Source organism: Empidonax traillii, unplaced genomic scaffold (genome assembly GCF_003031625.1).
Source record: "Empidonax traillii isolate 1590-97213 ecotype Southwest subspecies unplaced genomic scaffold, ASM303162v1 scaffold187:size1931383, whole genome shotgun sequence".
Classification (NCBI taxonomy): Eukaryota; Metazoa; Chordata; class Aves; order Passeriformes; family Tyrannidae; genus Empidonax; species Empidonax traillii.
In genome coordinates, this window is record NW_020955380.1 from 1,813,802 (window position 1) to 1,840,558 (window position 26,757).

Here is a 26,757-nt window from a genome sequence, read left to right on the forward strand (position 1 = left end):
CTTTGTTTCTTTTGAAAACACTCCACTTTCCCGTTCCTTATGCAACTGTAAGTGCTGGCAGAGGATTCCCAGCTGTGCCTTGTCAGCCTCCGGACCGAGCTCATTGTGCTGCTTCTCCTCTGCCTGGAGCGGGGTTTGAGCAGCTCCGAGCACCAGCACGGGCTGATCCCTCTGCACACAGAGCTGAGCAGCGTCTGCCCCCAGGGAAAGGAGCTCTTCCACACCCAGCTCAAGGAATCATCTCACATGTTTCAACAACCCCAAGCGTTTCTCTGTTTGGTTCAAAGATATCACTGGGGTTCTGTTTCATTTGCAGCGGGGAGACTAAATGACAGCAAGCAGAGTCTGCTGTTAGGTTAGATTACAAGGTAACAACGTTTTCCATTTTAAATTAACTGCTTAAAGCATGGTGTTGAATGGCTTGAACTTCGTGTTAACTTTGCAAATATGTGTGAAATAACGTGAGTTCTAATATTTAGCTGTACTGGACATAAATGCTTTTCTAGATAGAGTTGATCTGCTTGTTCTGTGTTAAATGTCTGCCACGCACATCCAGCTTAAACTAATGGAAAGTGCAATTGGTTTTTGGCTAAATGTAAGTCATTTCTATGCAATACATTTAAAGAGGATGTGAAAAACCTTGGTAAAGCACTTTAACCCCTGTGTGTCATGAGAAATAACGCTGACATCTTAGAAACGTTTGAATTCAGACTGAATAGATAAAAATAGATTATTTCATAAATTCGGATACTCTGGGATTTCTAAAGGGTCTCTCCTTTAGAAATTAACTATTTTCATTAACAGAATAGCAAAAGGACAGATATTGAACTTACTGAAGATAAACATCTTGAAAGCTACAAACTACTGAACACATGGTAAAAAAGATAATAAAGATGCCTTCACATACTGTGCCTGATTAAACATTTGGGGTAAAATTAAAAAATGTATAGCAATGCAGCCATGTTGAGTGTATCTGACAACACAAACATATCATAAATGCATTATATTGGCTATCTATAATTTTATTTTACCATGTAACCATTTATTACAAAAATCCTAAGTGGAATAGGCTGAATTTTCCCCAAATCAAAAATTGGCTGGCCATGTACTAAATATAAATTCCTGATAGATGATCTGAGGATCCCAATCCTGGCCAGGAAAGGTCCAGTGCCCTGAAGGGCCTTTTCGTAATTTGGGCCTTAAAATGTGAGACAACACCTGTTAAATAGGCCAAAGAAAGGAACTCAGTAGCCCAGTATTTTGCATGCAAAGGAAACAGCAATATCAAGCTTTCAGTGCTGAAGAGTTAAATTGGTGTGAAAACACAGCATATAAACTCACATATATGAACAGGATTAGTGTATGAAGACATATTATTTGGCTGGGTACGATATATATTTTCTGCTGTTTTGTGTTTGAGTTGTTTTTTTTTTTTTTTTTTTTTTTTAACTTGTACCTATAAAGTATTTTATAAAAAGATGTGTCACTTTTAAGATAATTTGATTTACTATAGAATTTTACCTTTTATTGAAGCTCACAGCGAAACATCTTTTGTCCAGTAAACATAATGTAATTCACCCCATATGATTCCTGACTTTTAAAAATACAGGGAGAATGGGAAAGTATTTCAGTCATGCCATTATGTGCCTCTGGTGACAGGAAGAAATGGTTAAACATTAAAAAAGCCCAACTGCAATGCAGCAGCATTGTGACTACAGTGTGATTATAAAGTCCCCTAGAAAAATGTGCCCATAATTGAGATGTCAGTAACTCGACGGAAGGAACACACGTGGCCAGGACTTTTCCTTTTACATTCCCTTTTCCCCAAGGGCTCTTTGTGTGTCTGGGCCAGAGCTGTGGAGAACACAAGTTTACTGTGTAATTTTATAACCCATCATTACCGAGTAATTTAGAAACCAAAGCATGAGGTCATTTGTCCTGAGGTGCTCAGAAATGAGCACTTTCTCAACAAGAACAGGCATTTTCAATGCAGAGCAAGCACAAGCTCCTGCATCTATCTGATACGTTAATTAACAGTGATTTCTGTAAATAAAAGCCCAGTATAGAGTCCATCTGGCATTTTGGAATGACTGGTTTAGGATGGGTAGCAAGCAGCAAACTCGAGGCTGGATTCATTTCAGAACCCTGCCCTTACATGAGACGCTGTGAGGATTTGTGTGAGACATTTGCATCTCTCAAATCCCCTTCATATGGAAACAAAAACATTACCTTCAAATTGCAAATTAATATCCAGACTTGCTATAACGTTTTAAAGCTAAAATAGTTGAGCCCAGAAACTACAATATTAAAAAGAAGTAAAATGCATACTGTCTTCAGCTTATTCCCCCCCAACTTCCCGTTTTTAAAAATGTGAGAATAAAAAAAAAAAAAAAAAAAAAAAAAAAAAAAAAAAAAAAAAAAAAAAAAAAAAGAGAATTATGTTGTGGAAAGCATGAAAAACATGCAATCAATCGTGTCTTATGTTAAAGAACAGCTAGGCAAAAAACCAAAAGTTGTACCAAAAACTTGATCTATTATATAAATATCAAGATGAACAAGCTTTTTCACAAAATCTGATGCAGGCAAAACCACAGTTCAAGTTCCTGAAACGGAACTATCTTGTATTTATAAAATATAAAGTCGACAATATAAAGCCAGGTTGATGAACATTAAGAAAAAGCAGTTTTTAATCCCCTCAAGGCCTCCTTAGAGAAGAACCATGGACATGCTCTAAGCCTTGTCTTGGCCACAAAGATTTGTCTCAGTCAAAATAGGCCACAGGCCAAGAGAGTTTCCTTCATGGAAGAATCATGCAACAGAGCTTTGACAGATCATTGATAGCCCTGGACGTGCAGGGCCCTATTTCCACGCTGGTGCAGCAAATCCCCTGCTGGATGTGCTGCCTCTGCACGCTCCTGAATCCTGGCTGCTCTGTTTTGGAATGCCATCTATTGGTGACAGTAAATGTAATTTTTCCTGTCACGACCGTAAGAAGGCTCAAGACACACAATTGTTCTGATTTTGCTAAAAAGTCAGTGCAGAGCACAACCCATTACAGATCAACCTTTTTAGACTGCCTATGCTTAATAAAAACAGGGGAATGGCACTCTTGTGATCAAACTTCCCAAAGGTCTCCTCTGCAGAGCCAAACAGGTCCTGTTGGAGAAGAGGATGGCCAGAAACGGAAGGCATCTCTTCATCTGTGATGAAAAATCCCTTACACAGAAATGCCAAACCAAAAGCACTTAGGGCACCACATCAGAAATAAATAGGGTGTTTTTCTGGGAGCAGTAACAACTATGGAATTGCAAATGCCTGCTGGCCCTGCAAATCCAAACCACCTCTTCAAATGCAACCCCAAAGCCAGCACCTATTTGAGTTTGACTTTTGCCCGTGAGGGCAGAGAACCACTAAAAATTCAGATTAGTGACTTGAGGCCTCACAGGGCCATTTCTTTCCCAGGGGAAGGAAGCTTGGCCATTCCTCCCACGCATTGCTCCACCTGCTCTGAGAAGTGCCCTACGACCTCCATACTCCTAAAAGCTCTGCAGGTATCTCATTTTCCTCTTTTTTTTTCCCATTCCAGGACACTCTCTGGGACACACGAGGCCATGCAGGCGACACCCCTGGTGTGTTATTATTTCCTGCTCGTCTCCCTGTGCGTTGATGTTTGTGCCAGTGGAGCCAGTGCCCTTCCCAGCAGGCAGGGCAGGAGGATGCGCCTGGCAAGGGGATCCCCAGAAGGGCAGAGGTTCCCGAGGCAGCCAAGGATGGAGCTCCCGGAGCCCGCTGTGCCCGGGATCCCCCTCATCAACATCGACGACAGCGTGCTGGGAGTGTTCGACTCTCTCGTGGGTCTGGGGGAACATGAGTCCAGTTACAGCGTCCTGCCAGGTACCAACAAACTCCCTCTGCTCTCGGGGTGGCCTCATGTTTTTCTCTTGTTTTGAAATGAAACATATAAACCCTTTAAAGAGCCGTGGCCTTTCCCGGTAATTTTTGTGGTTTGGCATATGAGGCTTTTTAGCTGAATCCTGCTTTGCCAGGTAACTAATATTTTCCACAGTTTTCCTGCGTTATTGTTTGATCTTATCTAATAAAAAAATTGGTTGGGATATTTTCGTAACTTCAAATGTGTAACAAGCTCGAAGACTATTTTGAAAAATTTATTGTCTGACATAACTCCCAAGTCAATTAACATTTCACTGAGGAATTACACCAATAACACCAGTGTCGATTCAAATGAATTTAGGTTCTATTATTCTTTTTGTTGTATTTTTGATAGGCAGTACTCAAACTATGTCTACATGCAGTATTTCAGGAGTAATTGTTTACTTTGTAAACGATAACACAGAGCAATAATTGCAACATGAAACCTGCATTAGAAAACTGAGAGAAAAACCCCAATAATTCAACACAAGAACACTCTTATGCTCCACCTGTATTGAGAACCCAAACTTACTTAAGAGAAGTTCAACAGTATGATTTATATAAAATTTGCCTCTTTGGTGATCTAGAGGTTCTCACATTGCTGCACTAATATACATTTTATGGTTTTTGAAGGAGAGGTAGGGAAGAGGATTTGATGCCTTCAAAAACAAACAGGTAAAAAGTATCATTTCATTGGTCTTTACTGAAACCTGTCTTAGTAATTGTGTCAGGCCTCTCTAAATCTCCTCAAAGAATACAAGACTAGTCAGGGATTGAGAAATGATGGTTGTTAAGTGTCTCTTTGGTCCTCAGTGCAACAGAAAAGTCAGAACTCTCGCTCCAGGATGCTGAGATTTTTATGTTCAACGTCACAAAAGGGCAATTACGACTCACAAAGCAGCAAATTATGTTTAACAACCAGTGCTCCATTCTGAAAATAACAACTTCTGAACACCACTATCAGTGCTTCTCAATTTTGGGAGCACAGTTATTAACCAGTTGAAAATTACTGAGATGTTCGGCACTTCTTTTTGTAGAAGGAAGTTTGAGGGTTGAAGGAAAGGAAGACAAAGGGATGTTGTGAGGACTCAACACAAGGTTGTGCCCACTCCACAGGTAATAAATATAAGGACATGGATAAACATAAGGATCACACACTAAGTGGAATCATCATATGCAATTTAATGAACTTCATGGAAAAAAAGTAGAATGTCCTGATAACCACTAATCTGCATCAAGTGATAATAACCTACTTTATGAGCACAAAGTTAAGCCTCACAAGAGGCACGTCCACCAGGTTAATAGGTCTCAAATGGCCAAACACATTTTAGCCACATTTTCTTGATAATTACTATTTGTTGTGAGTCCTTACCTCCAGAACGGCTGAACCATTTGAAATAAAGTACTTTAAAGTCGGGGATTTTAATGGCAAAACTCCTGACTGCGGCATCTCCAGTGTGTATTACAATATTATACACATTACTAACGTCAAACCTTTCATTTAAAAATATTTTTAAAATTAAACAGAGGAAAATACCACATAAAGTAGCACACACTTCATGTAAGATATTCCAGTGCCTCTGTCAGGACCATCAGTCATGCTGAAATAATGCACAGCTCTTCCCCCTCCCCACCCCACTTGTTTTCTTCTATCTGGATTTGCATCCAAAAGCTGAGCTAAAACCACTGAACTCATTTTATTTGGAACTTCACGCTGAATTTACACCATATTTCCAAAGGTTAAAAGTCCTGTGCACATCTGCCAAGGACTTGAACCACAAGGTATTTTTTAGTCTAGCTTTTAAAGTTCAAAATTTTTTCAAGTTCATGTCAGATTTGGAAAAAACAGAGCCTATTAAATAATAGAGCACTATTATTAATCATGCTCCAGAATAGAAGAAAATGCAATCCAAACCTCAATTTCAATTATCTTAGCTACTTGTTTTGCTCTTAGTAACCTAAAAAGAAAAAAAAAACCCCACCAATTTACAGATTTATGCAGAATGAAAACTAACAGTTAAATGGAGGTTTTACAGTAACCAGACACATCTCCTTCCTCCAGGCAAAAATCATGTGAATATTTAAATTAAGTGAAACAGTTCACCCCAACATTTGCAGTTGTTGGTCCTTTGCAGCCTGTCCATTCAGCAGAGCAGGACAGGATGTTCACTGCTGCTCTATTTCTGATACCTCTTGATCCCCCACTTCTCCCTGTGCCACCCTGGCAAGTTCCTCAGGGGCCAGGCAATGTAAGGAGCCTCTCAGCCCAGTCTTTATTGTGTCCCAGCAGGGTTTTCTGTGGATCCCACAATGCCAAAGAGCAGTTCTGAACACACCAGAAGGTGCCTCTTTGCCCTGGAGCACGAACTGTGTCCTGCCAGTGAAAGAAACTCCCCCGTGCACAGAACTCAAGAGAGGTTGTTAAAGAAGCCTCCAGAGGCCAAACTGATAACTCACATCTTTATGGCTTATTCAGACAGACTTGCACCAACTTCAGGTGCAGTCTGGTAGCTAAAACAACCTAAAGAACTTTAGGAAGCCCAGAGGAATTTCCTCCTCGAGCCAGATTGTTCTCCTCTTGGAACAGCTGATGTTTTATTGTTTAACATGAGAAAGTGCAGCGTTCCTTTTGTGTTTCCTTTGGAAATTATTTAAAAGAAATATTGTGGCTTCCTGGCAAGCACATAAAAACCAGAAGTCAGGATCCAGCAAACAGCTGGATGACAAATACCTGGGTAGAGTGACAAGAGACTTGGAGCCAACCAACACTTGGCCTGGGCCTTTCCTCCTCCACTTAACATGGTTTGAGTTGATTAGAGCACAACTTTACGTGGTTGAAATGAGGCACAGATACCCCAGACCCCGGAAAAAAACAAGATGCAACAGTTCAAAACATTAATTTCCTGCTTTTTCCATCCTGAGAGTGACTTAGATTAAAGCATTTTTAAAAAATATATGGAATACTGAGGAACATCCAAACTGGATGATTCTGATAATTAATTTCTATTCCAGAAACAGGTTCATATCCAATGGTCTTTAAACACAAGGGCAAAAGAAGACTTTTGCTATGAAGGTGACAGTAGGACTGCCTTGAAGGACTTTGCAAAATGCCTCATTTTGAGACAAATATTAATTCCACTTCAAACCTAATATTTACAATAATCTTGCAAGGACATTTCCAGGCTATCCTGAATACTCTTCCTAAAACTGAACAACCAGGGTGGAGTGGGGGAAAACAAACCCTGCCAACAACCCCTCCAAAGACAACTGGGCTATCACAAATGAAAGTCTCATGGTATGCAAATTCAGATAAGGCTTTTCCAGGGCACTACACAACCTTCATCTGAAGAAGGAAGTCAAACTGAATAGGAAAAGAGGACTTTTTTTTTTTTTTTCTCTATATTGAGGGAGGTACAAAGTAACTTAGAAATGGGTTTTCAGCTTGAAACAAAACCTCAGCAATGCATTCTCAGGGTAATTAGAGAGGAAAAGGAAAGGTAGGGAAGGAGTTCAGATTCTCACCACACTTAGAGGTGCACTCAAAAATAGGAAGATCTGCATGGGATGAAGAATCTCAGCCTGGGCTGTCCTTGTCTCAAAGACCAAAAAGAAAAGCACTGTGCTAAAGTGCAATGTTTACCCTGGAGTGGGGGTGAGAACCACCCAGGGAAACCTTTGCTGGGTAAACTCCACCACTGGAAGGAAAGGGACTGGGATTAGTTTCCTTCCCAAGTCTTTACACTCTCCAAATGTCTTGCCTACTGAATATTTGGGTAGAGCTTACAAAAGGAATTTACATTTCTTGCTGAAAATTTTAACTGGTAACCTGGGGAAAACTCCTTTTTTGTAGATTCATGCCCAGAAACTTTGGAGGTAGGTATTTATTAGCACAAGTTGTTCTAGTCTGCTACTTTCCTAGTAAACAGTTTCAGATAAAGGAAATTACAGGGGAGGGGAGATGTTTGCCATCCCACCAGTCATCCCAGAATGGACTTGACTTCCATCAAGCCTATGAAGAGTTGCTGTAACTTGAATATTGTTACTTTCCTGGTTCCACAAAGCCTTAACAAAACTTTCTTACTTAATGTGCAAGGTGCAAGAAAAGATGCCCAGTGAACAACAGAGAAACAGGAGGAGGAGGCCTGTAAAAATATTCCAGTTCTGCATGACTTCTTTTAACTACAAGGAAAACTTGCTTCTTTCTCAACTGTGCCCAACTTCCACCGAGATCTGGGATTCCTCCGAAGGGTGGGGAGGAAAGAGGAGCTGCTTTGCCAAAGCCCCTCAGCAGCAGCGCTTCCTTCCCAAGTTTTGAGTGTTGGTTTGCTGTCAGTCTGAGCTGTTTGACCCCAGCTGCCCCTGTTCTGTCCCCAGGGAGGAAGGGGCAGTGCACGGCCAACGGGATGATCATGTTCGACAAGGCCGTCTGGTCGCCCAAGCCCTGCGTCACCTGCCTGTGCTCCAAGGGAGAGGTGATCTGTGACACAGCCATGTGCCACCCCTTGAAATGCCCCCACACCATCATACCTGAAGGGGAATGCTGCCCAGTTTGCTCTGAGACTGGTATGGAACACCACCTGTTTACTATTTTAAAACTACATTTAATGATGTCAGAGGTTACGAGGTACACATTGTCCTGAATTACATGGTAAGAGCAGGTCTTCATCTTTTCTACTCAGAGTACACTGGTTCTTAGATGAGTTTGATATAACATTTAAATACAAGATGTTAAGCATGCAACAGCAATTTTTATTTCCTCCTTTCTGCTTCTTCCCTCTTGCCTTTACAAAATTGTGTAAATGTATGAAGAAATAACACCTTCTATTTTCTCTACCCCTTCCATTTACAAAGGATCAATCAATAACTACTGGTGATTGTTAATGTATTAGACATCCAGACAGGCCAATCTCTGCCAGGAGTGTAAAAACACGAACCTATTTGATATAAATCAAGATAAGAAAGTCAACTCACCAGAGGAGCAACAGAACTATGATCTTGCTTCTCTATGAACATTTAAATAAAATTAGTAATTTTAAAAAGAGAAGGAATGGAGGAGATGGAGGTGAAATGTGATTTCCTTCCCCCACTGCCAGTATCTTATGTCTGCAAAGTACTGAACTCAACCTGCTCTTACCATAATAATGCTATTTAGCCTCGTGGGTGTGTGCATGTGACACTGAAATACTCTGAGACACCACAGGAATTAACTGCACAACTAGAAGTCGTGTTGATTCAAACAATTAAACTCCCTTTATTAGAATTGCCCCATTATGCAAGTAAATACTGCATCTTGGTAATGGAGTTAATGCATCTCCCTGGTGAGATCCCCACCTGCAGCCAACTCCTCACCTGGCAGTCCCTTGCAGAGAACAAGCCTCAACCTTTGTCAATTTTATCCAAATTACCTCCCACTCTCAGAAATACGATTTTTCCTCTTTAGACACCTCCCTCAACACAAAAAACTAACTAATATTAGGTCAGAAAGGAAGATAATGAAGGCTATATTAATTTTCCCCCCTTCTTTCTGGAGCTGCCATAAATCACACCTGTGTACAAACTGTTCTGTAGGGTTGGCTCAACCAGTTCTCAGTGAAGTATTTCTCTTCTGTCAAGCAGCAATCTAAGACCACATTTTCTTTCTTTCAAACCACATTCTAAGAGAAATATTTTATATTTTTCCTATATGTGGGAAACAATGTTCACTAATTTTATTTTATTACCAGACTCTTTTGTGTTGTTTTGGTTTTTTTGTTTTTTTTTTTTTTTTTTTTTTTTTTTTTTTTTTTTTTTTTTTTTTTTTTTTTTTTTTTTTTTTTTTTTTTTTTTTTTTTTTTTTTTTTTTTTTTTTTTTTTTTTTTTTTTTTTTTTTTTTTTTTTTTTTTTTTTTTTTTATGTTCTCACTGCTCTGCTCAGGTTCCTCTTTGGATTCAAGTATTATTTCACTGGATGACATCAGTGAGATGTCTGGTGACTCTCCAGAACCCACTGACCTTGATAACACCAGTGTTTTGCCATCAGCACGGACTCAAACTGGAAAGGATGAACTGCTTCCAACAGAAGTGACAGAGATTAAAGAGGGTCATAGGAAGGGTGAAAAGAAAAGAAAAAGGAAAGGCAAAAGAAATCGCCAGAAGCACAAAGGCCATCGCAGAGGCAAGAAGCCCAACCCAAGAACAGGAGCTGCAGAAGAAGAACTGCATCATGAAAGTGATGAAGATGATGGTCCTTTCCCAATTCCAGCTCATTTCCCAATTCCTGTTCCACCCGTGGAAGCTCCTCCTTTGCCATCTGGATGTTCCACCTCGGACACCACAGTAAGCTGCACTAATGCCAAACTCACACAAATCCCACCAATCTCAGATCCAGATCTAACAAGTTTAGACCTCGCAGGTAATTAATTAATGGGTCTACTTTGCATGACTTCCATAACATTATTCACACTCAAGTGCAGTCAATAGAACTGTAATTCTTTTTTGCTCCTTATCATCAAAATGTATCCTACTGACTTTTTCTCCAAAGCAGTAAATTAAAAATGCTAGATACGCTTACTAATGTTATATGAACATATCTCACACAGTTACTGTACACAACTATTTCTGTAACGTATTTTCCAGGTACAATATTACACAGCTCAGATGCAGACTGCATTTCATAACTCAGACTTTTGTCCTGAATTCTGTCCTAGGAAACAGCATCACCACGATCTCAGACGAAGCATTCAATGGGGTACCTAACTTGGAATGGATTGATCTGAGTAAAAATAACATCACCTCTCCTGGCATAGGTCCAAAAGCATTCAAAGTAAGAAAGCTTAACTCTTCTACCATCCTCTCACTAATTACTGCTTCAAAGGAACGTTTTTCCTGCTTTTCAGTTTATGGACCTAAACCAGTTTGCACCTCTTACAAGTAACTAACTATTCTATAATTACAGTACAGTTAAACCTGGCGACTCCAATAAATTTCTCATCATAATCAAGAATATCTAGGAATTAATAAATGAAATTCACCACATATTAATTGTTAAACAACAAGATAGACAATTTTTGGATATTTCATCAATTGCCATTGAGAGATTTCAGCATTGAAGGGCTCCAATTCCATTGAACATGCTCGGATTACTCAGATTCAACACTTGCAAATTTATGTATCCTCTTTCTCATTACATTAATGAGAAACTTTCAAGCACAGCTGCTTATTCAAAGAACAGCTTTCTCATTAAACAGTCCAAAGCCTTTCTATATTCAGCCTTTTCCTAGCCAAGGGAATGTACATGACAACAGGATATTCAAGCCCACCTACATATTCCTCACCTGAAGACAGAATAACCCCATAATAATTCCTCCCAGAGCAGGTATGTCCAGGTGGTAACTGAGGTGTGGAAGTCAGGCATTGAGGCCTTGCTTTGTCAGGCAAGATGAATACAAAAGGCAATAACAAATTGGATTATCACAGTATGAGTCTAATTTTGTTCCCTGCCACGTGCAGTCAGTGCTCTTGCAGGACTGTGCCCAGCACCTCCCTCCCTGTAACAGCAACAGGCTGGGCTGATTTCAAAGGGCTTCACTTCCTATGACATCAAAGAGGATGCCACAGACAGAGCAGCAAGGTGCCTCAAGAGTGAAATAAATTGTAGTGAAGCTTTTATCCCCAGGCTTTGCTGGACCCACTGCTGAAGCCCCACCATGTCCTCGAGAAATGCTCCCACTGCACGACCCTGATGTGTTCCTCTCACAACGAAGCTGGGATAATTCCTCATGCCAATTTTTTAAGCTGGCTTCAGTCACAAAAATCCTCAGTTACTGAAACGGTTGCTGCCCTTCTGCCTGAGTAAATTCGCTGGCAGACAGAAAAGCATCGCTTTGCCCACAAATGAAGAGTTAGAAACACGTTCTTTATAAATGTTTGCATTTTGAAGCCCATTTTGATGCCTGCATGGCTCACAGGGAGCAGCAATGATGCAAACAGTGATGGTGTGGGAGCTGATGTACTCAGTCAAACCCTTCCAGTCACACATGGCATTAACTGGCACAGTTATTTATATTTAGCAGAAAGAAACCAATTCATTAGAATTAATTAATTAATTAATGGATGCCAGTGCACTGCTGCTGAAAATCTTCAAAAAACCACATGTGCAAGAGAATCTTAACTATGATTACACTGCATATTTAACTATATATTTTGCACTTGGATAATCTAAGTTTTCTTCTTCATCCCTATGATTAAGATCCTGAAAAAGCTAAAACGTTTGTATTTGGATGGAAATCTGCTGGTCCATATTCCCTCTGAACTGCCATCAACTTTGGAAGAAATCAAAATAAACGACAACCACCTTCATGCCATTGATGAAGATGGCTTAAAAGGTATTTAGAAAACTAATACTGATCATATGAAATGATTAAAATGAATTTGAAAAGGAGAGTGTTCAATCAAATGCATCCCATTTGATATACAGGCAGAAAAGTAATTGTTGGCTTTAAAATGCCCTGTGTTCAAAAGGCAATAAAAGCTGAAACATTTGCATGATGGAGTCTTTTAAAATTACATTTTCCCTTCTTATGCAACTGCTTCTCTCCCAGATAAGTTTATATTTAAGGCTACCAAGTAGAGATGGATTTGAAATATGTTGAAGATACCTACTCTCCTGATCTGTGACCTGATGGTTTCCTGTGTGGTGAAAATATATTAATTATTTTTAAATTGCATTAAAGTGAATGGAATTTGATCTGTGTGAAAAAATGAGGCAGAATATAATTGGAGTTCACCACGATCACTCTAAGCCAAGTTAAACATGGGCTGAGAGGAAAAAAAAAAAAGAAAGAGAAAAGAAAGGGGACTATGCATGTTGTAATTGGATGGAGGTTTTTATCCTTTGATCTCCTGCCAACAGGGTCCCATCTAAACTGGATCAGTTTAGTGCCACAGCTCACTCTGGAGCAACTTAAAGACGGAAAACTCAGCCCAAGGGCTGCAGGAGCCTTTTAGCTCAAAATGCCCAAACTGCACCGTCAGGAGGAACAATACAAGCCTTCTGTGAAAAGGAAGTTATTTGGGATTATTTGTGAATGAGAAACATATTATTATGAAATGATGTTTCCTGGTAACATGCACTGACCAGCGCTGATTTTCCCCGTGCCCTGCACTTGGATGCTGAGGAGGAGGAACAGGATAATCCACTGGGGGCTCTCAGCACATGAGCCCGAGGGAAGAGAACATTCCCATTGTCCCCTCAGTGAGTGGAGCCCCGTGGGGATCCCTGGGCAGCTGCACAAAGGTCAGCACCCACACAGGGCCCTGCACATCAGCTGCACAACCAGGAAAAATGGGAGCACTGTCCAAGGGCTGCAGCTGCCGCCCTTTCCAACCCAACTGGGAGAGGAAACTATAAATAAAGCTGTGCTCCATCTCCAAAGCTCTACAAAGTTATAAACAAGATAATTCTACGATTATGAGATAATGGAATCCCTTCACCACATTTTTCATTGCTGTGAACTCCTTTGAGTAATGTTTAGCACTTGTACGTTATGGAAGTGCATTTTATCAGCACTCAAGGTGGCATTAACAGAATTAACTAACAGAAACACCAACTTTCTCTCCCCAGGTTTAAAGAACTTGGTCACTCTGGAATTAGAAGGAAATAAACTTAGTGAAGCAAATGTCAGTCCTTTGGCCTTTTATCCTTTGAAAAGTCTTTGCTATTTGCGACTGGGAAGAAATAAATTTAGGATTATTCCACAAGGTCTTCCTGCCACTCTGGAGGTAAAAAGAAAACAAAACAACCAAAAAAACACCTACCAACCAAAACCCAAAAAGACCTACCAAATGAAAAAAGACCCCAAAAGATACAATTCCTTTTCTACTTGACCTTTCAAAGCAATCTGCATTCTCACTAACGAGAAAACAAAACAACTGCTTTGAAAAATTGTGTTCCTGAAGGTCCCACTCCAGCTCCAAACTGCCTCTGGTTTGGATTCAGGAATTAGCAGATATTCCAAGGAATGTGGAGGGCAGGCAACAGCTATATTTTGAATTAGGAATGGGAAAACCGGTATATATTTTGATCTCACAAATTTTCTTCCCAAATGCGCTTACAGGAGTTGTATCTCGAAAATAATCAAATTGAAGAAGTGTCAGAAATTTGCTTTAACCACACGAGAAACATCAATGTCATTGGGCTAAAGCACAACCAATTGGAAGAGCACAGGATAGCACCTTTGGCCTGGATAAACCAAGAGTAAGTAGCAACCATTTAAAAGACATTTACTTTATTTTTCTCTGTTACTAGTGGGTCAGATAACAAAATAAATATTTGCACTTCATTATTTTTAACTTAGACTCATCCTTCGATTTGTTTGTTTTCCTTAGCCAATTTGTTTTAATTGCTTTTTCCTAATTGTATAATCTAGAAGGTATACAGTAAGCTGTCAAATGAAAAGATAATATTTTTTCTGACCATCCATTAAAAAAGTGAACATCAATTATAAATAATACTCCATGGAATTATATTATAATTTGGTATTGATACACAATTATCCCCCAGGTAATTTAAAAATAATTTAATACTGTCCTAGCCTTATTTCCCATTAGATTAAAAATTATAAAAGTAAATAAGATGAAGAGATGACCATGCATTGTCTATGAGTAGAATACAAGCAGAGCAAGTAATGAGAATGCAAGGAGTAAAAGATGCTGCTGCTTTTGATCCTCCCGGTAAATTATTTGCTAAACCACAGAGGGTACGTGGCCTGATCTGGCACTGCAGTCCTGCCAGCTGATCCCTGGATGTGTAAATTCCTCATTCTGGGAAAAACCACTCTGTGACTACTGACAGCATCTCTCATCCCTGGAAGTGAAGCACTGTGGGGATGATTCATTCACAAAACAATTCCATTTCAAATGGGCTTTAGAGCAAAGTTGAAAACTCCCCGTTAATGGGATAATGACTGAAGTCCCAAGCTCATTACGTGTTTTTCAGCAAACACAAATTAGTCCCTCGAGATTCCCCAGTTCAGCCCCCTCTGTCCTCATTACTGAGGAGCTCTTCCCATCAACAAAACCATTGTGCTTGATTGTTAATTCACGACTTCAATTCCTTCTGTTCCCAGAGTAATTACACATGAGCACGTTCCACATAATGCATCCTGTTCCAGTAACAGGAACAAATTTCCCTTGGAAATTCAGTTCCCTCCTAACCCCATCAAGCATTACCAATGGGGGGCAGAGCGTTTTCAGCCCTTTTTTTTTTTTTTTCCCCTCCTTTAATGCAGGAACTTGGAATCGATCGATCTCTCTTACAATAAACTCTATCACGTTCCCTCCTACCTGCCAAAATCTTTGCTACACCTGGTACTGATAGGAAACCAGATTGAAAGAATCCCAGGTTATGTGTTTGGCCACATGAAGCCGGGGCTGGAGTATCTCTACCTGTCCTTTAACAAACTCACCGACGATGGCATTGACCCGGTGTCGTTTTTTGGGGCATATCACTCCCTGAGGGAGCTGTTCTTGGATCACAATGAACTTAAGGCTGTGCCGTTTGGAATTGATGAAATGAGAAAGCTGCGTTTTCTGAGACTGAACAATAATAAAATAAGGTAATTTCCAAGCTCTTCGTTAGGTTAATGGCATTGAAATAAACGCCAGAAGACACCCTTTGCTTTAGGAGTTTGCTACTTTAAAGTAAATATTTATTTGAAGATTTTCTGAAGGAAGACCTAAATCCTGAGTTTTCCTCTGCAATATTTCTCAATATGATAAAAGTAAGACCTCACCCTCCCTTAGAGTGTTGAAAATGCTCCCAAAGATGTGGCACAACACTTCTCTCCAAGAAATTAAGCTGTAAAAGTGCTTGGGCCACGTCCCCTGGGGCAGCTACACTTTGACAGGCACAGCAAGCACCAGCTTTCTGTGCTCTTGGAGCAGAGCCCAAAGGATTCCAAAATAACTGGAAGAGCAGGTTCCAGCCAGGCCCAGCTCTGCTCTCCGATGCCTCTGTGCTGTTTTTAGTTATTAAATTAGTATATTCAAATACATTTACTTATTAAATTAGTATATTCAAATATCAAAATAAAGAGCAACTCAACAATGAAATGACGACATTGAGGGTTATCTGGAATAATTATAACACAGTCTCTCCCCCTGTGTCCCAGGACGGTGCCCCCCGAGCGCATCTGCAGGACTCGCATCAGCCACAGCGACAGCGAGGAGGAGGAGGAAGAGGAGGACAGTGAAGATTCACGTTTGGAACACGTCCACCTTGAAAACAACTACATCAACACAAGAAAGCTCTCCCCACACTCATTTTCATGCATAAGATCCTATTGCAGTGTTGTCCTTAAGCCACAGAAGAGCAAATAACAGCCACCCCCCCTCCCAGTTCTGCACTGCGACCCCCCCATCTCCAGAAACACGGCTTTATTTATTCTCTGCCAGTCACAGGTCTGCTTAGTTCTACTACTATAAATAAGATGCTGTGTATTATATACTGGAGCAAAGTAGTAGTGTTTTTCCTTCATATTGCTTCATTATAAAAACATTAAATGTAAAAAAATAGAGGCTTAAGGTTACATCATCAATTTTTGTTTCTGTTAAAACTTTTCCATTTAAACCCAGCAGGTCAAACTGTGCCCCCAGGAACGCCCTCCACAAGATCAGATTTTAGAAAAGAGGAATGTAACTATAAACCCTCAACTTGGTCCTGTCTTATTTGATTAACCGAATTTAAAACATTTTAAACATCAGCTTTAAAAATGATAGTGATAAAAGTCCTTGAGCTACAAAAATTCCAGCAACACAAGAAGGGAATTTCTTAAGACCCACTCAGCTACTGGACTTTCTACCGAACATTTTGCAGGGATAAGTTCTCTTCCAACTAAAATTTCAAGGCAAAAAAAAAAAAGTTCAATTGTTTGTTTTAGATGACCCTGAAAACTTCCTGTATTCAAACACAGATTCTGATGACTTATAGGAATGAGTAATTAATTTCTATGAGGATTTTTTTAAAATTTAAACTAAGCACATATTATTTTTTTAAATTGTTTTTCAACTCACAGTGATAGGTCCCATCCATCTGTACTGTAGTTGGTTTGTTAGATTTTTATACTGTACAGGATTTGGACTAAATAGACTTTCTCAAAACCTTAAAGTATCCAGTTAGTAGTTAATTGAACGTTTCTAGACAGTCATAAATTACCACTAAGAGAATGCTGATAAAGGAGGCTCAGAAACACATTCAATATGAATTTCTTTTTAGATATAAAAAGCAAGTGTTTACAAACAGATCTATTTCCTTAGAAAAGGGTTCTGGCCCTTGAAAATGTTTTTAATGCCTCGGTTCATAGAAAAGAACCTTTTGTAATATCCCACTCCAGAATTTAATATTATATTCTTTCTCTGAAGTAGCCAAAATTTTGATAAGAAGTAGATGACATTTTTATTTTAAAGAAAAATGTCAATAAAAAATGAAAGTAATTCTACCACCTTTCATATTTCTTAGATTCTGAGCCCTTCCTCATAAGAGCAGGTTGGTTGTAGGAAACAGGGACAGATGACTGGCCAGTTATTATTTTTCACATAATTACTTTCCACTTCCTCTGGGCTGTTCTGTGAGGAGTTAAAAAACACCCCAAAGCCCTCTGTTTTCTTCCCTCCTGTAGGTGTGCTCTCTAACCATTTCCTCTTCAGAGCAGATCAGAACAGTGGATGAAATGCCTTAATGCAGGGACTGATTTTCTTAAAGGCACATAAAAACTGGAGGTGACTGCACGTTGTAAACCCTTCAAAGGGCACACACTGACCACTGAACTGCAGCTTTACTGCCCTCACTCTGCAAGGGAAGGTTTCCCTGTGCATTCCCCACTCATCCCAGCAGCTGCTGCCCACGGACACACCGTGTGACCATCCTGAGTGGACACATTTAACAGGGCAGGGCCTCCAAATGTTCCTTTTAGAATGCTGTAGACAGCACATATGTCCTGTTTGCTCTGAAGTTTCACATTCGTGATTAGACAAAAACAAAACCACATTCTTGTATCTCAGAGTTCTCTCTTACTCAAATAGACAATGACCTCAGCGGGGCTTGATCTGCACTGAGTCAAAACCTAACACACTTCTTGTAAGAAACAATTCTAAGGTATATGGATTTCTGCTTTGCATATTTTTCCTGATAAGCTACAGTCAGAAGTCCTGCCTTGGTGATCAGCTATGTTTGGGAAAGAATGGTGACACCACCAGGCTGAGTTTTTACACACCATGTCCTGGTTCAAGTGGTTTGTTTTCACTTCTTGCGCACTTTCAACATTTGATTCCTCAACTCCCCTTCACTTTGGTTAATACTCCTTTGTCTTTGTAGAATACCTTCTAAGTTCCCAAACTACTGCTTTGAGAGGATAAGAACCCTAAATTATTAAAAGAAATAATTTTAGACTATTTCTTACCAGCTTCAGATTTCCTTTGCAGCACTGCTGAGCGGTGCTCTCAGAAGCCTCACCAAGCATTTTGAACACACAGATTGAGCCCAGGAGGGATTTCCAAGCAAACTACCTGTTGTATTACAATATTTGATGTAGTCTTATAATAAATGTAATAAAACACCGTACATTGTTGCAAGTATTTTCATTCAAATAGAATTCTTCTCTTATCAAAACATTCAGACTCATTAAGACCCACTAGAAAATCTCCACTGGATTTGCAGGGGGATAACACAGCTAAAATACAGATGAATTCTTGAGACCATTAACATCCTTTTTTCTCCAATACATACTTTTTCACATAAAAGTGAATTCCATGCAAGTAATTTGCCTAAGAGTATTCCTTTGGGGGTTAAATACAATGAGCATCAAGCTCACCTGAAAGCACAGTGGGATAAACTGTTCCTCCAGAAGCCCCTCAATAACATGACACGACATGAAGTTTACGGTGCAAATATAATACCACAGTAGTGAAACAGGGAGACTGAAGGAAAACCATTTTGGAATGAGAACACAACAGTAGCAGAGGCAGAAGACCAAGAAGGAGAAAAAAGCCAAGGGATGAAGAGTGTGCAACAAACAGCTTCTTACTCACTTAAGAAATACATGGGCAATTAAACCTGGATAACTTTTCCATATGTCAAATGTAAGCAGTTTAAATCTGTCCACTCCTCAAAATTGCCAACTACACTGCAAGTGGAATGGGCTTTATTACACAAACTCCCACTACCTTTTAACAGTGATTTTATAATGTATTTATAATCAAAGGGTTTTATAAAAAAAAGCAAATGGGATTATCACCATTAAACAGTTTGTCACAATAAGACATAGTGAAGTGACCTGACCATTCTTGGTCAAGAAAAATATGGGAACAAATGGAATATTTGGCCACCAGTAGGATAAAAATACACAGGGATAACTCAACACAAAACCCCTATAGGGACTGTTTATCCTTTAAAATACATCTGAGCAAATAATTAAGTTTTGCAGGCTTACATTGGAAATTAATATATACATTATATTAACGTATTAACACTGTGCATATATAGATGTACATATGTGATTATATGTAATATATTAATTTACTTCAAGAAGGCCATAGGATTGGACTGGATGATCCTTGCGGGTCCCTTCCAACTCAGACTATTCTGTGATTCTGAGACTGAGAATGGAATACAGTTCTGTTAAAGTATCAGCAGACTCAGAAGTCTTATAAAATACTATGGAGCAAAAAATGAGCCAACAGATATTCTTGTGGAATTGAAAGAACTCGTCTGAACCTCAGCCATGCAGGTCCCTTGAAAAATTCCTAAGTTTTACAGGAGTTGGCAGCACTTGATCTTTTAGTTTGAGAAGATGCACAGCTGAGAGAAACTGGGAGAGCCTCAAGTCCCTGATGGGAATGGGGTTTGAGGGAGAAACTGTTAAACCACCAAAGTCACAATTTTGACACACAGTTGGATTTGGGGACTCAGCAATACTCTCACTTCTCCTGTTCTCCACACACAGAAGGAGCTGCAACTTCTTTTCATGGCTAAATTCAAGAGAGAAGCAGCTGCAAGCTGCTAGGACTGCAGAGAATTTTGTAACCATTTCAGAGAGGAAACTACTGACAGTGCAGCAGGAACCTGAATACAGATTTTTCACTACTCAGCCACAGACAAATGCAAGGTAAATATTTCTGAATACGAGAATGTAATGCAAATGTTGTCACTATGAGGGGTAAGGTATTTTAAACTCAGTAAGAGACCCAGAATAGCTGAGGTAAGGATTCAATAGCCAGAGCAATTCCAGAACCACAATGCTTTGTGGCATAAGAGGAATTTTGGGGTTTTAGACTCCCTGGCTATTAGATTTCCAAGTTCTGACTTGCACTGTTGGCTCGTGCATCACACACAAGAATTTTGACAAGACTTGCTAAACCCTTCACACAGGTCCCACTATAAATGGAAATGTAGCAGATGGCATCCTGTGGTCATCACCAGATCCATACAAAAGGTACTGACGTTGTCACTGGTTTTGAGAAGGATTTTTCTACTGGTTAAAAGATGACAGACCTTTGAGGATCTGCCTGAATGGTTGTTTTGGACACAGGGAAATGCATTTCTGGTAGGATAAAAACTGCAAAGGTGTCCAGCAAAATACGGTTGTTACCATGGAAGCTTGGGCAGCTTTCTGAATTTGAAGGAATGCTTTCTCCAAGCAAGGTGAAAGATCTTAGAAAAAAAACCCTACCAAAAACTCAGAGAAATAAAGGCACCAAATGCCTCCTGAAGTGAGACTTTTATTATTAATGCCCATGTGTTGAGGCTGTTACAACCTCTGAGACCCCAAAAATGTTGAGCTCACAGTCCACACCCTTCTCCACCTTCCATTTCAACTTAATAAAGAACAGAGATCCCTTGGTGACAAAGCAACAAATCACTCAACTTCACCCCAAAAAGGAGTTAAGGTGTGACCACTTCGTTTTGATTTGCCCAAGACAAAGTGAACTTCACCCAGGGAATTCTCCATTACAGAAACACTACAGAGGGTGGCTGACACAATTTCTGAATTTCAGCTCTGGAACATGCCCCAGACATGTTACTGCAAACACCCCTTAGCGTTCAGGAAGAACAAAAATCACAACTGGCAAGCAGGATTTTATCCTTTCTCTACCAACAACTTGGTTATGCTTTTACAAAAAAAACACAATGAACTTTGAAGATCTCTCTCAAGCCACAGCTTTATAAACAGCTGCATCACAGCAAGAAAATAAACAGTTTATCATTTCTGCTGTATAGTAATACCACTGCTAACCAGTTGAAATTCTCATGAGAAAACATGTTCTAATTAAAGTACTATGTTTATATTCCAATGTATACAATTTTCAAACAAAACTACAGACAGTAAAACAGTAGAAATACAGACAAACACCACCAAAATAATTTAACTCAATAATTCTGGTAACTTCCTGTTTGCAGAGAACAAGTCTGTGGATTGCAGGTCCAATACAATATCTGGTGCTCTGGAAGCTTCCTTAGGACAATTCCAAATCTCTACTCATTTTGGAAGTGTAGGCACCTAAAAATGTAACCTCAGGGACCTGCTTATATCCCCTTTGGATTTACAGCCTCGAGCAACCAATGTCAAAGCAACACTGAACATGCAATGCCAATGTGTTACAGCTTTCATGTCCCCACTCCTTGCTGAAGTCAGGTTTTGGAAAGCCAAACTTTGGGTCAAAGACTAATTTATAATAATATATCTGACTAATTCAGTAGACACACATTCCTGTTTCCTAATGAACAAAAGAGATCCCTACAGCTATTGCATATTTAGTAACAAGACCCTTCTCTTACCATCGAATCCCAAACTCTCCATTTCAAGGCCCTAATTTTACTTTCCTTGGCACGCTGAGAACCATTTTAAATGAGGAAAAAACAGCAGACATGTGAAATAAGAGCTCTGATTTAAAGATGTCAACAACTTCTGTACAGTCCCCAAGCCCAAAGTATTGTGGAAAAATGTTGGAACACTTTTTCCATCTAAAAGTAGAGAAGACGTCAGTTCAAAACCTCTAAAATGTATTAAACAGATCTCCTTTTCCACATTAGGAAATGACCACATGATCAAAATGAATCTCACTTTTTATTTCCCTAATAAATTAACATGCTGCTCATAAGTTTTATATCAATTCACAAACCAAGCAGCTCCACTCCAGTGCCTGCAAGTGTGATTTTAACAATTGTGGTGCAAGTGCTCTAATGAAATTCAATGGAAATACACTAATTAACATTCCCAATATCCAAGTTACAAAGTCTCATTACAAAGGTAATGTTCCTTCCTAACAGGCACCCTGTTCTCCATTAAAATTCCATCGGGATAGACCCATAAAGACTTGACACTTTTTAACTTTTCAGTTTAAGGTGTGAGGAGAGAACATCAAATGGAACTTTTAATAAAAATATTTCATTTTATATGATGCAAAATGAAGAAGATGCAACAGCTACTATGCCACTAAATCACCTCTGGGAACACATTCACACATTACGGTGCATCCCTGGCAGAACTAAGTACTGCACAGAACGTTGTGCCCACACCAAAACCCAATTGCTGATAAATTACCATCCCTTTTATGACACTGAAATACTCCAGTGAAGAAGAACTAAACCAAAAGGTTTGTTAGCACTGTAATGTCCACTTTTCCACACAGTAAGTGTCCTTATTTCAAGTGGATAATGTTTGATCAGTCTTAAAAGGATCACAGAATCACAGACTGAGTTGAAAGGGATCCCACAGGGATTAAGTCCAACTGCTGGCCCTGCACAGACACCCCAACAATCTCTCCACAGGGATTCTGTGCAGAACAGCATCTCCCATGTTCCATGAAGTACTTGCATCCTTTATCAGCCTGTGAACACAGTTCCTCAAGCTTCCCCATACACAGTCTGGTCATTGCTCTGTAGTTTCCTGGACTTGCCTCCCCCTCCTCCAGTCATGTCCAGTCAAAATTCCCACCAGTGCAGTGTTCCAGGGTAGTATAAGATACAAAGGGAATCTCATTTGAACAGCAAGGTGGGCTGGGGGCTGAGGACAACTTGGACAACTTCACCTCTTGCTGTTGTAGCTGAGTCCTGTTACCTGAGCCCACCCACTTACACAAAATATTCTATTTCAGTCACTCACAGATCAAACTTTGCTTCTGGTTTCAGTATTTCCTACAGGTTTGTTTGTCACTGATCCCTATGAATCCAAAGGGCTACCCCCAAAACTCAACAGTCCCGGTGATTAAAATTAGTCATTTTTACTCATTTTCACTTGGGAGTTTTATTTCTATGGGCAATAAGGATTTTCTGGGGCATTGAATTCACAGCTCTATATTCAGAAATGGGAGTTTTTTCAGCTTGGGGAAATCTTGTGCAGTACAACCAGCTGGATATTCCTGCCTAGGGCTTCATGCCCTTCCCTTTGAGTTTGCCAATCACAGTGGACACAAACATTCTCTGGAGTCTCTACAAGTGAACAAATACTCAAGAGCTGAGTGAATTCCCCAAACCAGTCCTGTTTGATTCTAATGGAGGTTTTTTTCCAAGGATTTAAGAATTAAAGTAAATTAAAGCATCCACAGTTGCGTTATTTAAAATGTTAATCTTAAAAAACACAAACATCTGCCTTGTCATTTCTTCTTTAACAGTCTGTTATATAAGGAACTTCCCACAGCCACTGAGTAAACAATTACTGTAATTTGGTAGAAATTCCATCTCTTTTGTTTAAGTCTTTGTACAGGATGCAGATCTGCCCACAGTTACTGAAGGCAAACTTTGCATTCATAACCTTAGGCTGTTATTTACATTAACATATCTTTGCTAAACTGAGTTATTCAGAGCAGCTCACAATACACTGTTTCCTACAAAGTACTTTGAAGCGGATCTGTTAATTCAGAGAAAAGAACTTGCATTCCAAGTGTGCAGCATTATGAATACACACACAGAAATCCGTAGGTTTTCCATGCAGGATCCCTAAAACAAATCTATGTTTCTCTGTGGGAACTTTTCATATGACAGCAATACATAAAAGCTGACTTATTTTTTCCACAAGACAGATATTTTTCTCAAAGGAGTAATACTGAACACAGCTGTGGAAATATTACATCTTCAGCAACACTATCAACACAGACAAGAATCTTCTAAGCCAGTTATGTAATGGTATTTTTAAAGGATTAAAATTAGGAAAAAGGATTAAAATGTACTTAAATGTGGTTTTTTTCACAGCAATTTCTCCCAACCCCTGAAAGCTGCCTATGCCATTATGTTTTATCCTCATGCATTCAGCTCCTTAAAAAATGTCACAGGGAATATGATGGCCCTCCCAAACGTTTCATGGTTCATACCCCCTTTTAAGTGACTGCTCTTTATAAACATCTCAGGCTTCCCTCTAATGAAGGAAGGTTCTGGACTTACTCAGTGAAGGTTATTCACTACCACTTTTCCAGGGAAAACTCTTTCTCAGTTTTTTTCCAGCTCAGTTTGGCTCCCATAACAAAGAATTCAGGAAGTAAGACTTTTCCTCTTTCAATTAGACCAATTATTTCTTGGGTCTATATGAAACATTAAAATCCACTTCACTTTCTTGCACATTTCCACAGCTCAACCATGAATGTCTGATGAAGTATTTCCTTTTGGTTTGAACCTACCACCCACTGGCTTCTTTAGTTTTAGCACTGGAAGAGGCAAAATAATTATCCTCTCTATTTCTTGACAATACATGGGTTCAAACTAATCCATATTACCTATATTCTGTATTTCTTTTGAGAGCCTCTGGTAAAAGCTTAAATGAAAGAAACAGTGATTAACTCTCCTTTTTACCTTTCCCATCTTCTGAGCAACGAAGAGCCCATGGTTTTATATACGAGGAGATGCAGATCTTTTGCATTAACTGGAAAACACGCAGAAATTCTAATACCCAAGAAACAAAATTATAGCCACAGCATGAATCATCTGCTGACATATGCCCATGGCAGGGGGTTGGAACTGGATGATCTTTAAGGTCCCTTTTAGCCCAAACCGTTCTAGGATTCTCTGAGCCCATGAAATTACCAAAGCTGCAGTTTGCTTATTTAACAAAATGAATTATCCATCGGTGAGTGAGTTTATTTTCTAAAGGCAAAGCTCCTTTGTAGTGCTGTGGGCAAACCACATGGAAATTACCCTTTGTAGAACATCAGTGTTCAAGAAGCAAATAATAGCCTCTGCTTTACAAACTGTCCTACCAAAGAGATCTCATTTTCCACAGCACATGCAATTATGACATATGTTTTCTTTCAATTTACAGAAGTATTTCCACTGAGTGGTAACAGCCACTTCTGTCACCCAGCGAATTTCTGTCCATGATAAAAAGCAGTGCAAAACTGTCCACAGTGCAAAGCTCCTTGAGGAACAGAATCCAGTGTTTCCAAACAAATACCTTCAGGAATAGTACATTAGGATATCTGCCCAAGAACTTGGAACTTCTCTGGGGGTTTCTACACTGCCTTTTAGCTTAGTTTAGAAGTTTTCATCTCCTTATTTCTTTCATTTTTCATAAAAAAAAGGATGTAAAGCAACTTTTTACATGGGCAGATGGGGGGAATGGCTTTAAACTGCAGAAGATTTAGATATAATATAGATTACGCAGTACCTATAATTTAATAGTAGCATAGTTATGAGAAAATAATATCAAAACTGTACCAGCCGTGGTTAATTATAATTAAAACAGACTTTTTCAGAAGAGTCCTAATTTACTGGGAGTATTTAGGGTTGGACCCAACCTCGCACGACAGAGTTCCTGCCGTTGTGATGATGGAAAACAAATGAGACCATCCCACAAAATTCCCAGGGACGAAACACATCTGAACACAGGCTGGGTTAGTTAGCATGGTAGGGAAATGACTTCTCTAACGAAATAATAGCCTTCTTTTTATTACTCATGATTCTGAATGCTTTCATTTCAATTATCCCAGAGCAACAAATCGCGTGTTTCAAACCTTGCAAACAAATTGCATTTGGGGAACTTCCAAGGAATCTTGTTACTTTTTCCATCTGCAAAAGAGAGATGCTCAAAGCACATGCAAACCATTTAAGGACCCAGGTTCTTCACTGGACATAGTATTTAACTAAAGTGTGCACTTCTATTTTAAAAATGTGATATTCGCTGCTTTCATTTCCAACGGTCTATCACAAACTGAATCAAAGTGATTTTCTTTTGGCTCTTGGAATTTCTAATAATAATATAAATTAGTTTTGTGGGTAAGTAAAGTTAGGAAAAAATGTAATAACGAATTAAATTCAATTATTTTTTCAGTCTAACATACTCTAAATATTTCAGGTGTTTTTTTCCTGGAATACAAAGGACTGGAAGACCACACATATTTTTTTTTAAACTAATAACTCACTGGAAATTGATGACAGTTGTCATTTTAAACATTGCCTTTATGTTCTGAACAATATGAATCCAGCCAAAGACAGTGTAAGAAAGTGCATTAATTTACACTTCCATATTATTCATACTGTTTGTTAAAACAAAGGGAAACATCAACATATGCAGGTGATCAAGGTTTGGGGTTTTTTTTTAAAGAACTGTTCAACTCTGGCGGAGTAAATCCTTGATAGTCCATGAGGAAATGTTGTTCTCAGTCCAGCTTGTATTCCGGAACAGAAAACTTTCCTTTAGAACTTATTGTTGGAGTGATTCAGTAGTTTGGCACTGGTTGCAGAGTTTTTCATTTTAACTACTGTTTGATTTTCCATGAAAGAATGTCTGGTGTTTCCAATGTCTCTAAGGCAGATAAATACCCATATTCCATAAAAATGCCATTTAACATTATCCAAACTTGTGAGTAG

General features: G+C 39.3%; 2 protein-coding genes across 2 annotated transcripts in view; one reads left to right on the plus strand and one right to left on the minus strand.

The window, feature by feature from the left end:
* Window positions 1-26,757, minus strand: part of CENPP (centromere protein P) — a 118,761-nt gene that overhangs the window by 22,440 nt on the left and 69,564 nt on the right. The window lies entirely within an intron of this gene.
* Window positions 85-17,043, plus strand: ECM2 (extracellular matrix protein 2). Its single transcript, XM_027886447.1, has 10 exons — window positions 85-368; window positions 3,587-3,894; window positions 8,305-8,493; window positions 9,844-10,320; window positions 10,616-10,731; window positions 12,157-12,292; window positions 13,531-13,688; window positions 14,024-14,163; window positions 15,197-15,523; window positions 16,079-17,043. The coding sequence occupies exons 2-10, from the start codon at window positions 3,612-3,614 to the stop codon at window positions 16,284-16,286; spliced, it is 2,034 nt and encodes a 677-aa protein (XP_027742248.1). The 5' UTR covers window positions 85-368; window positions 3,587-3,611; the 3' UTR covers window positions 16,287-17,043.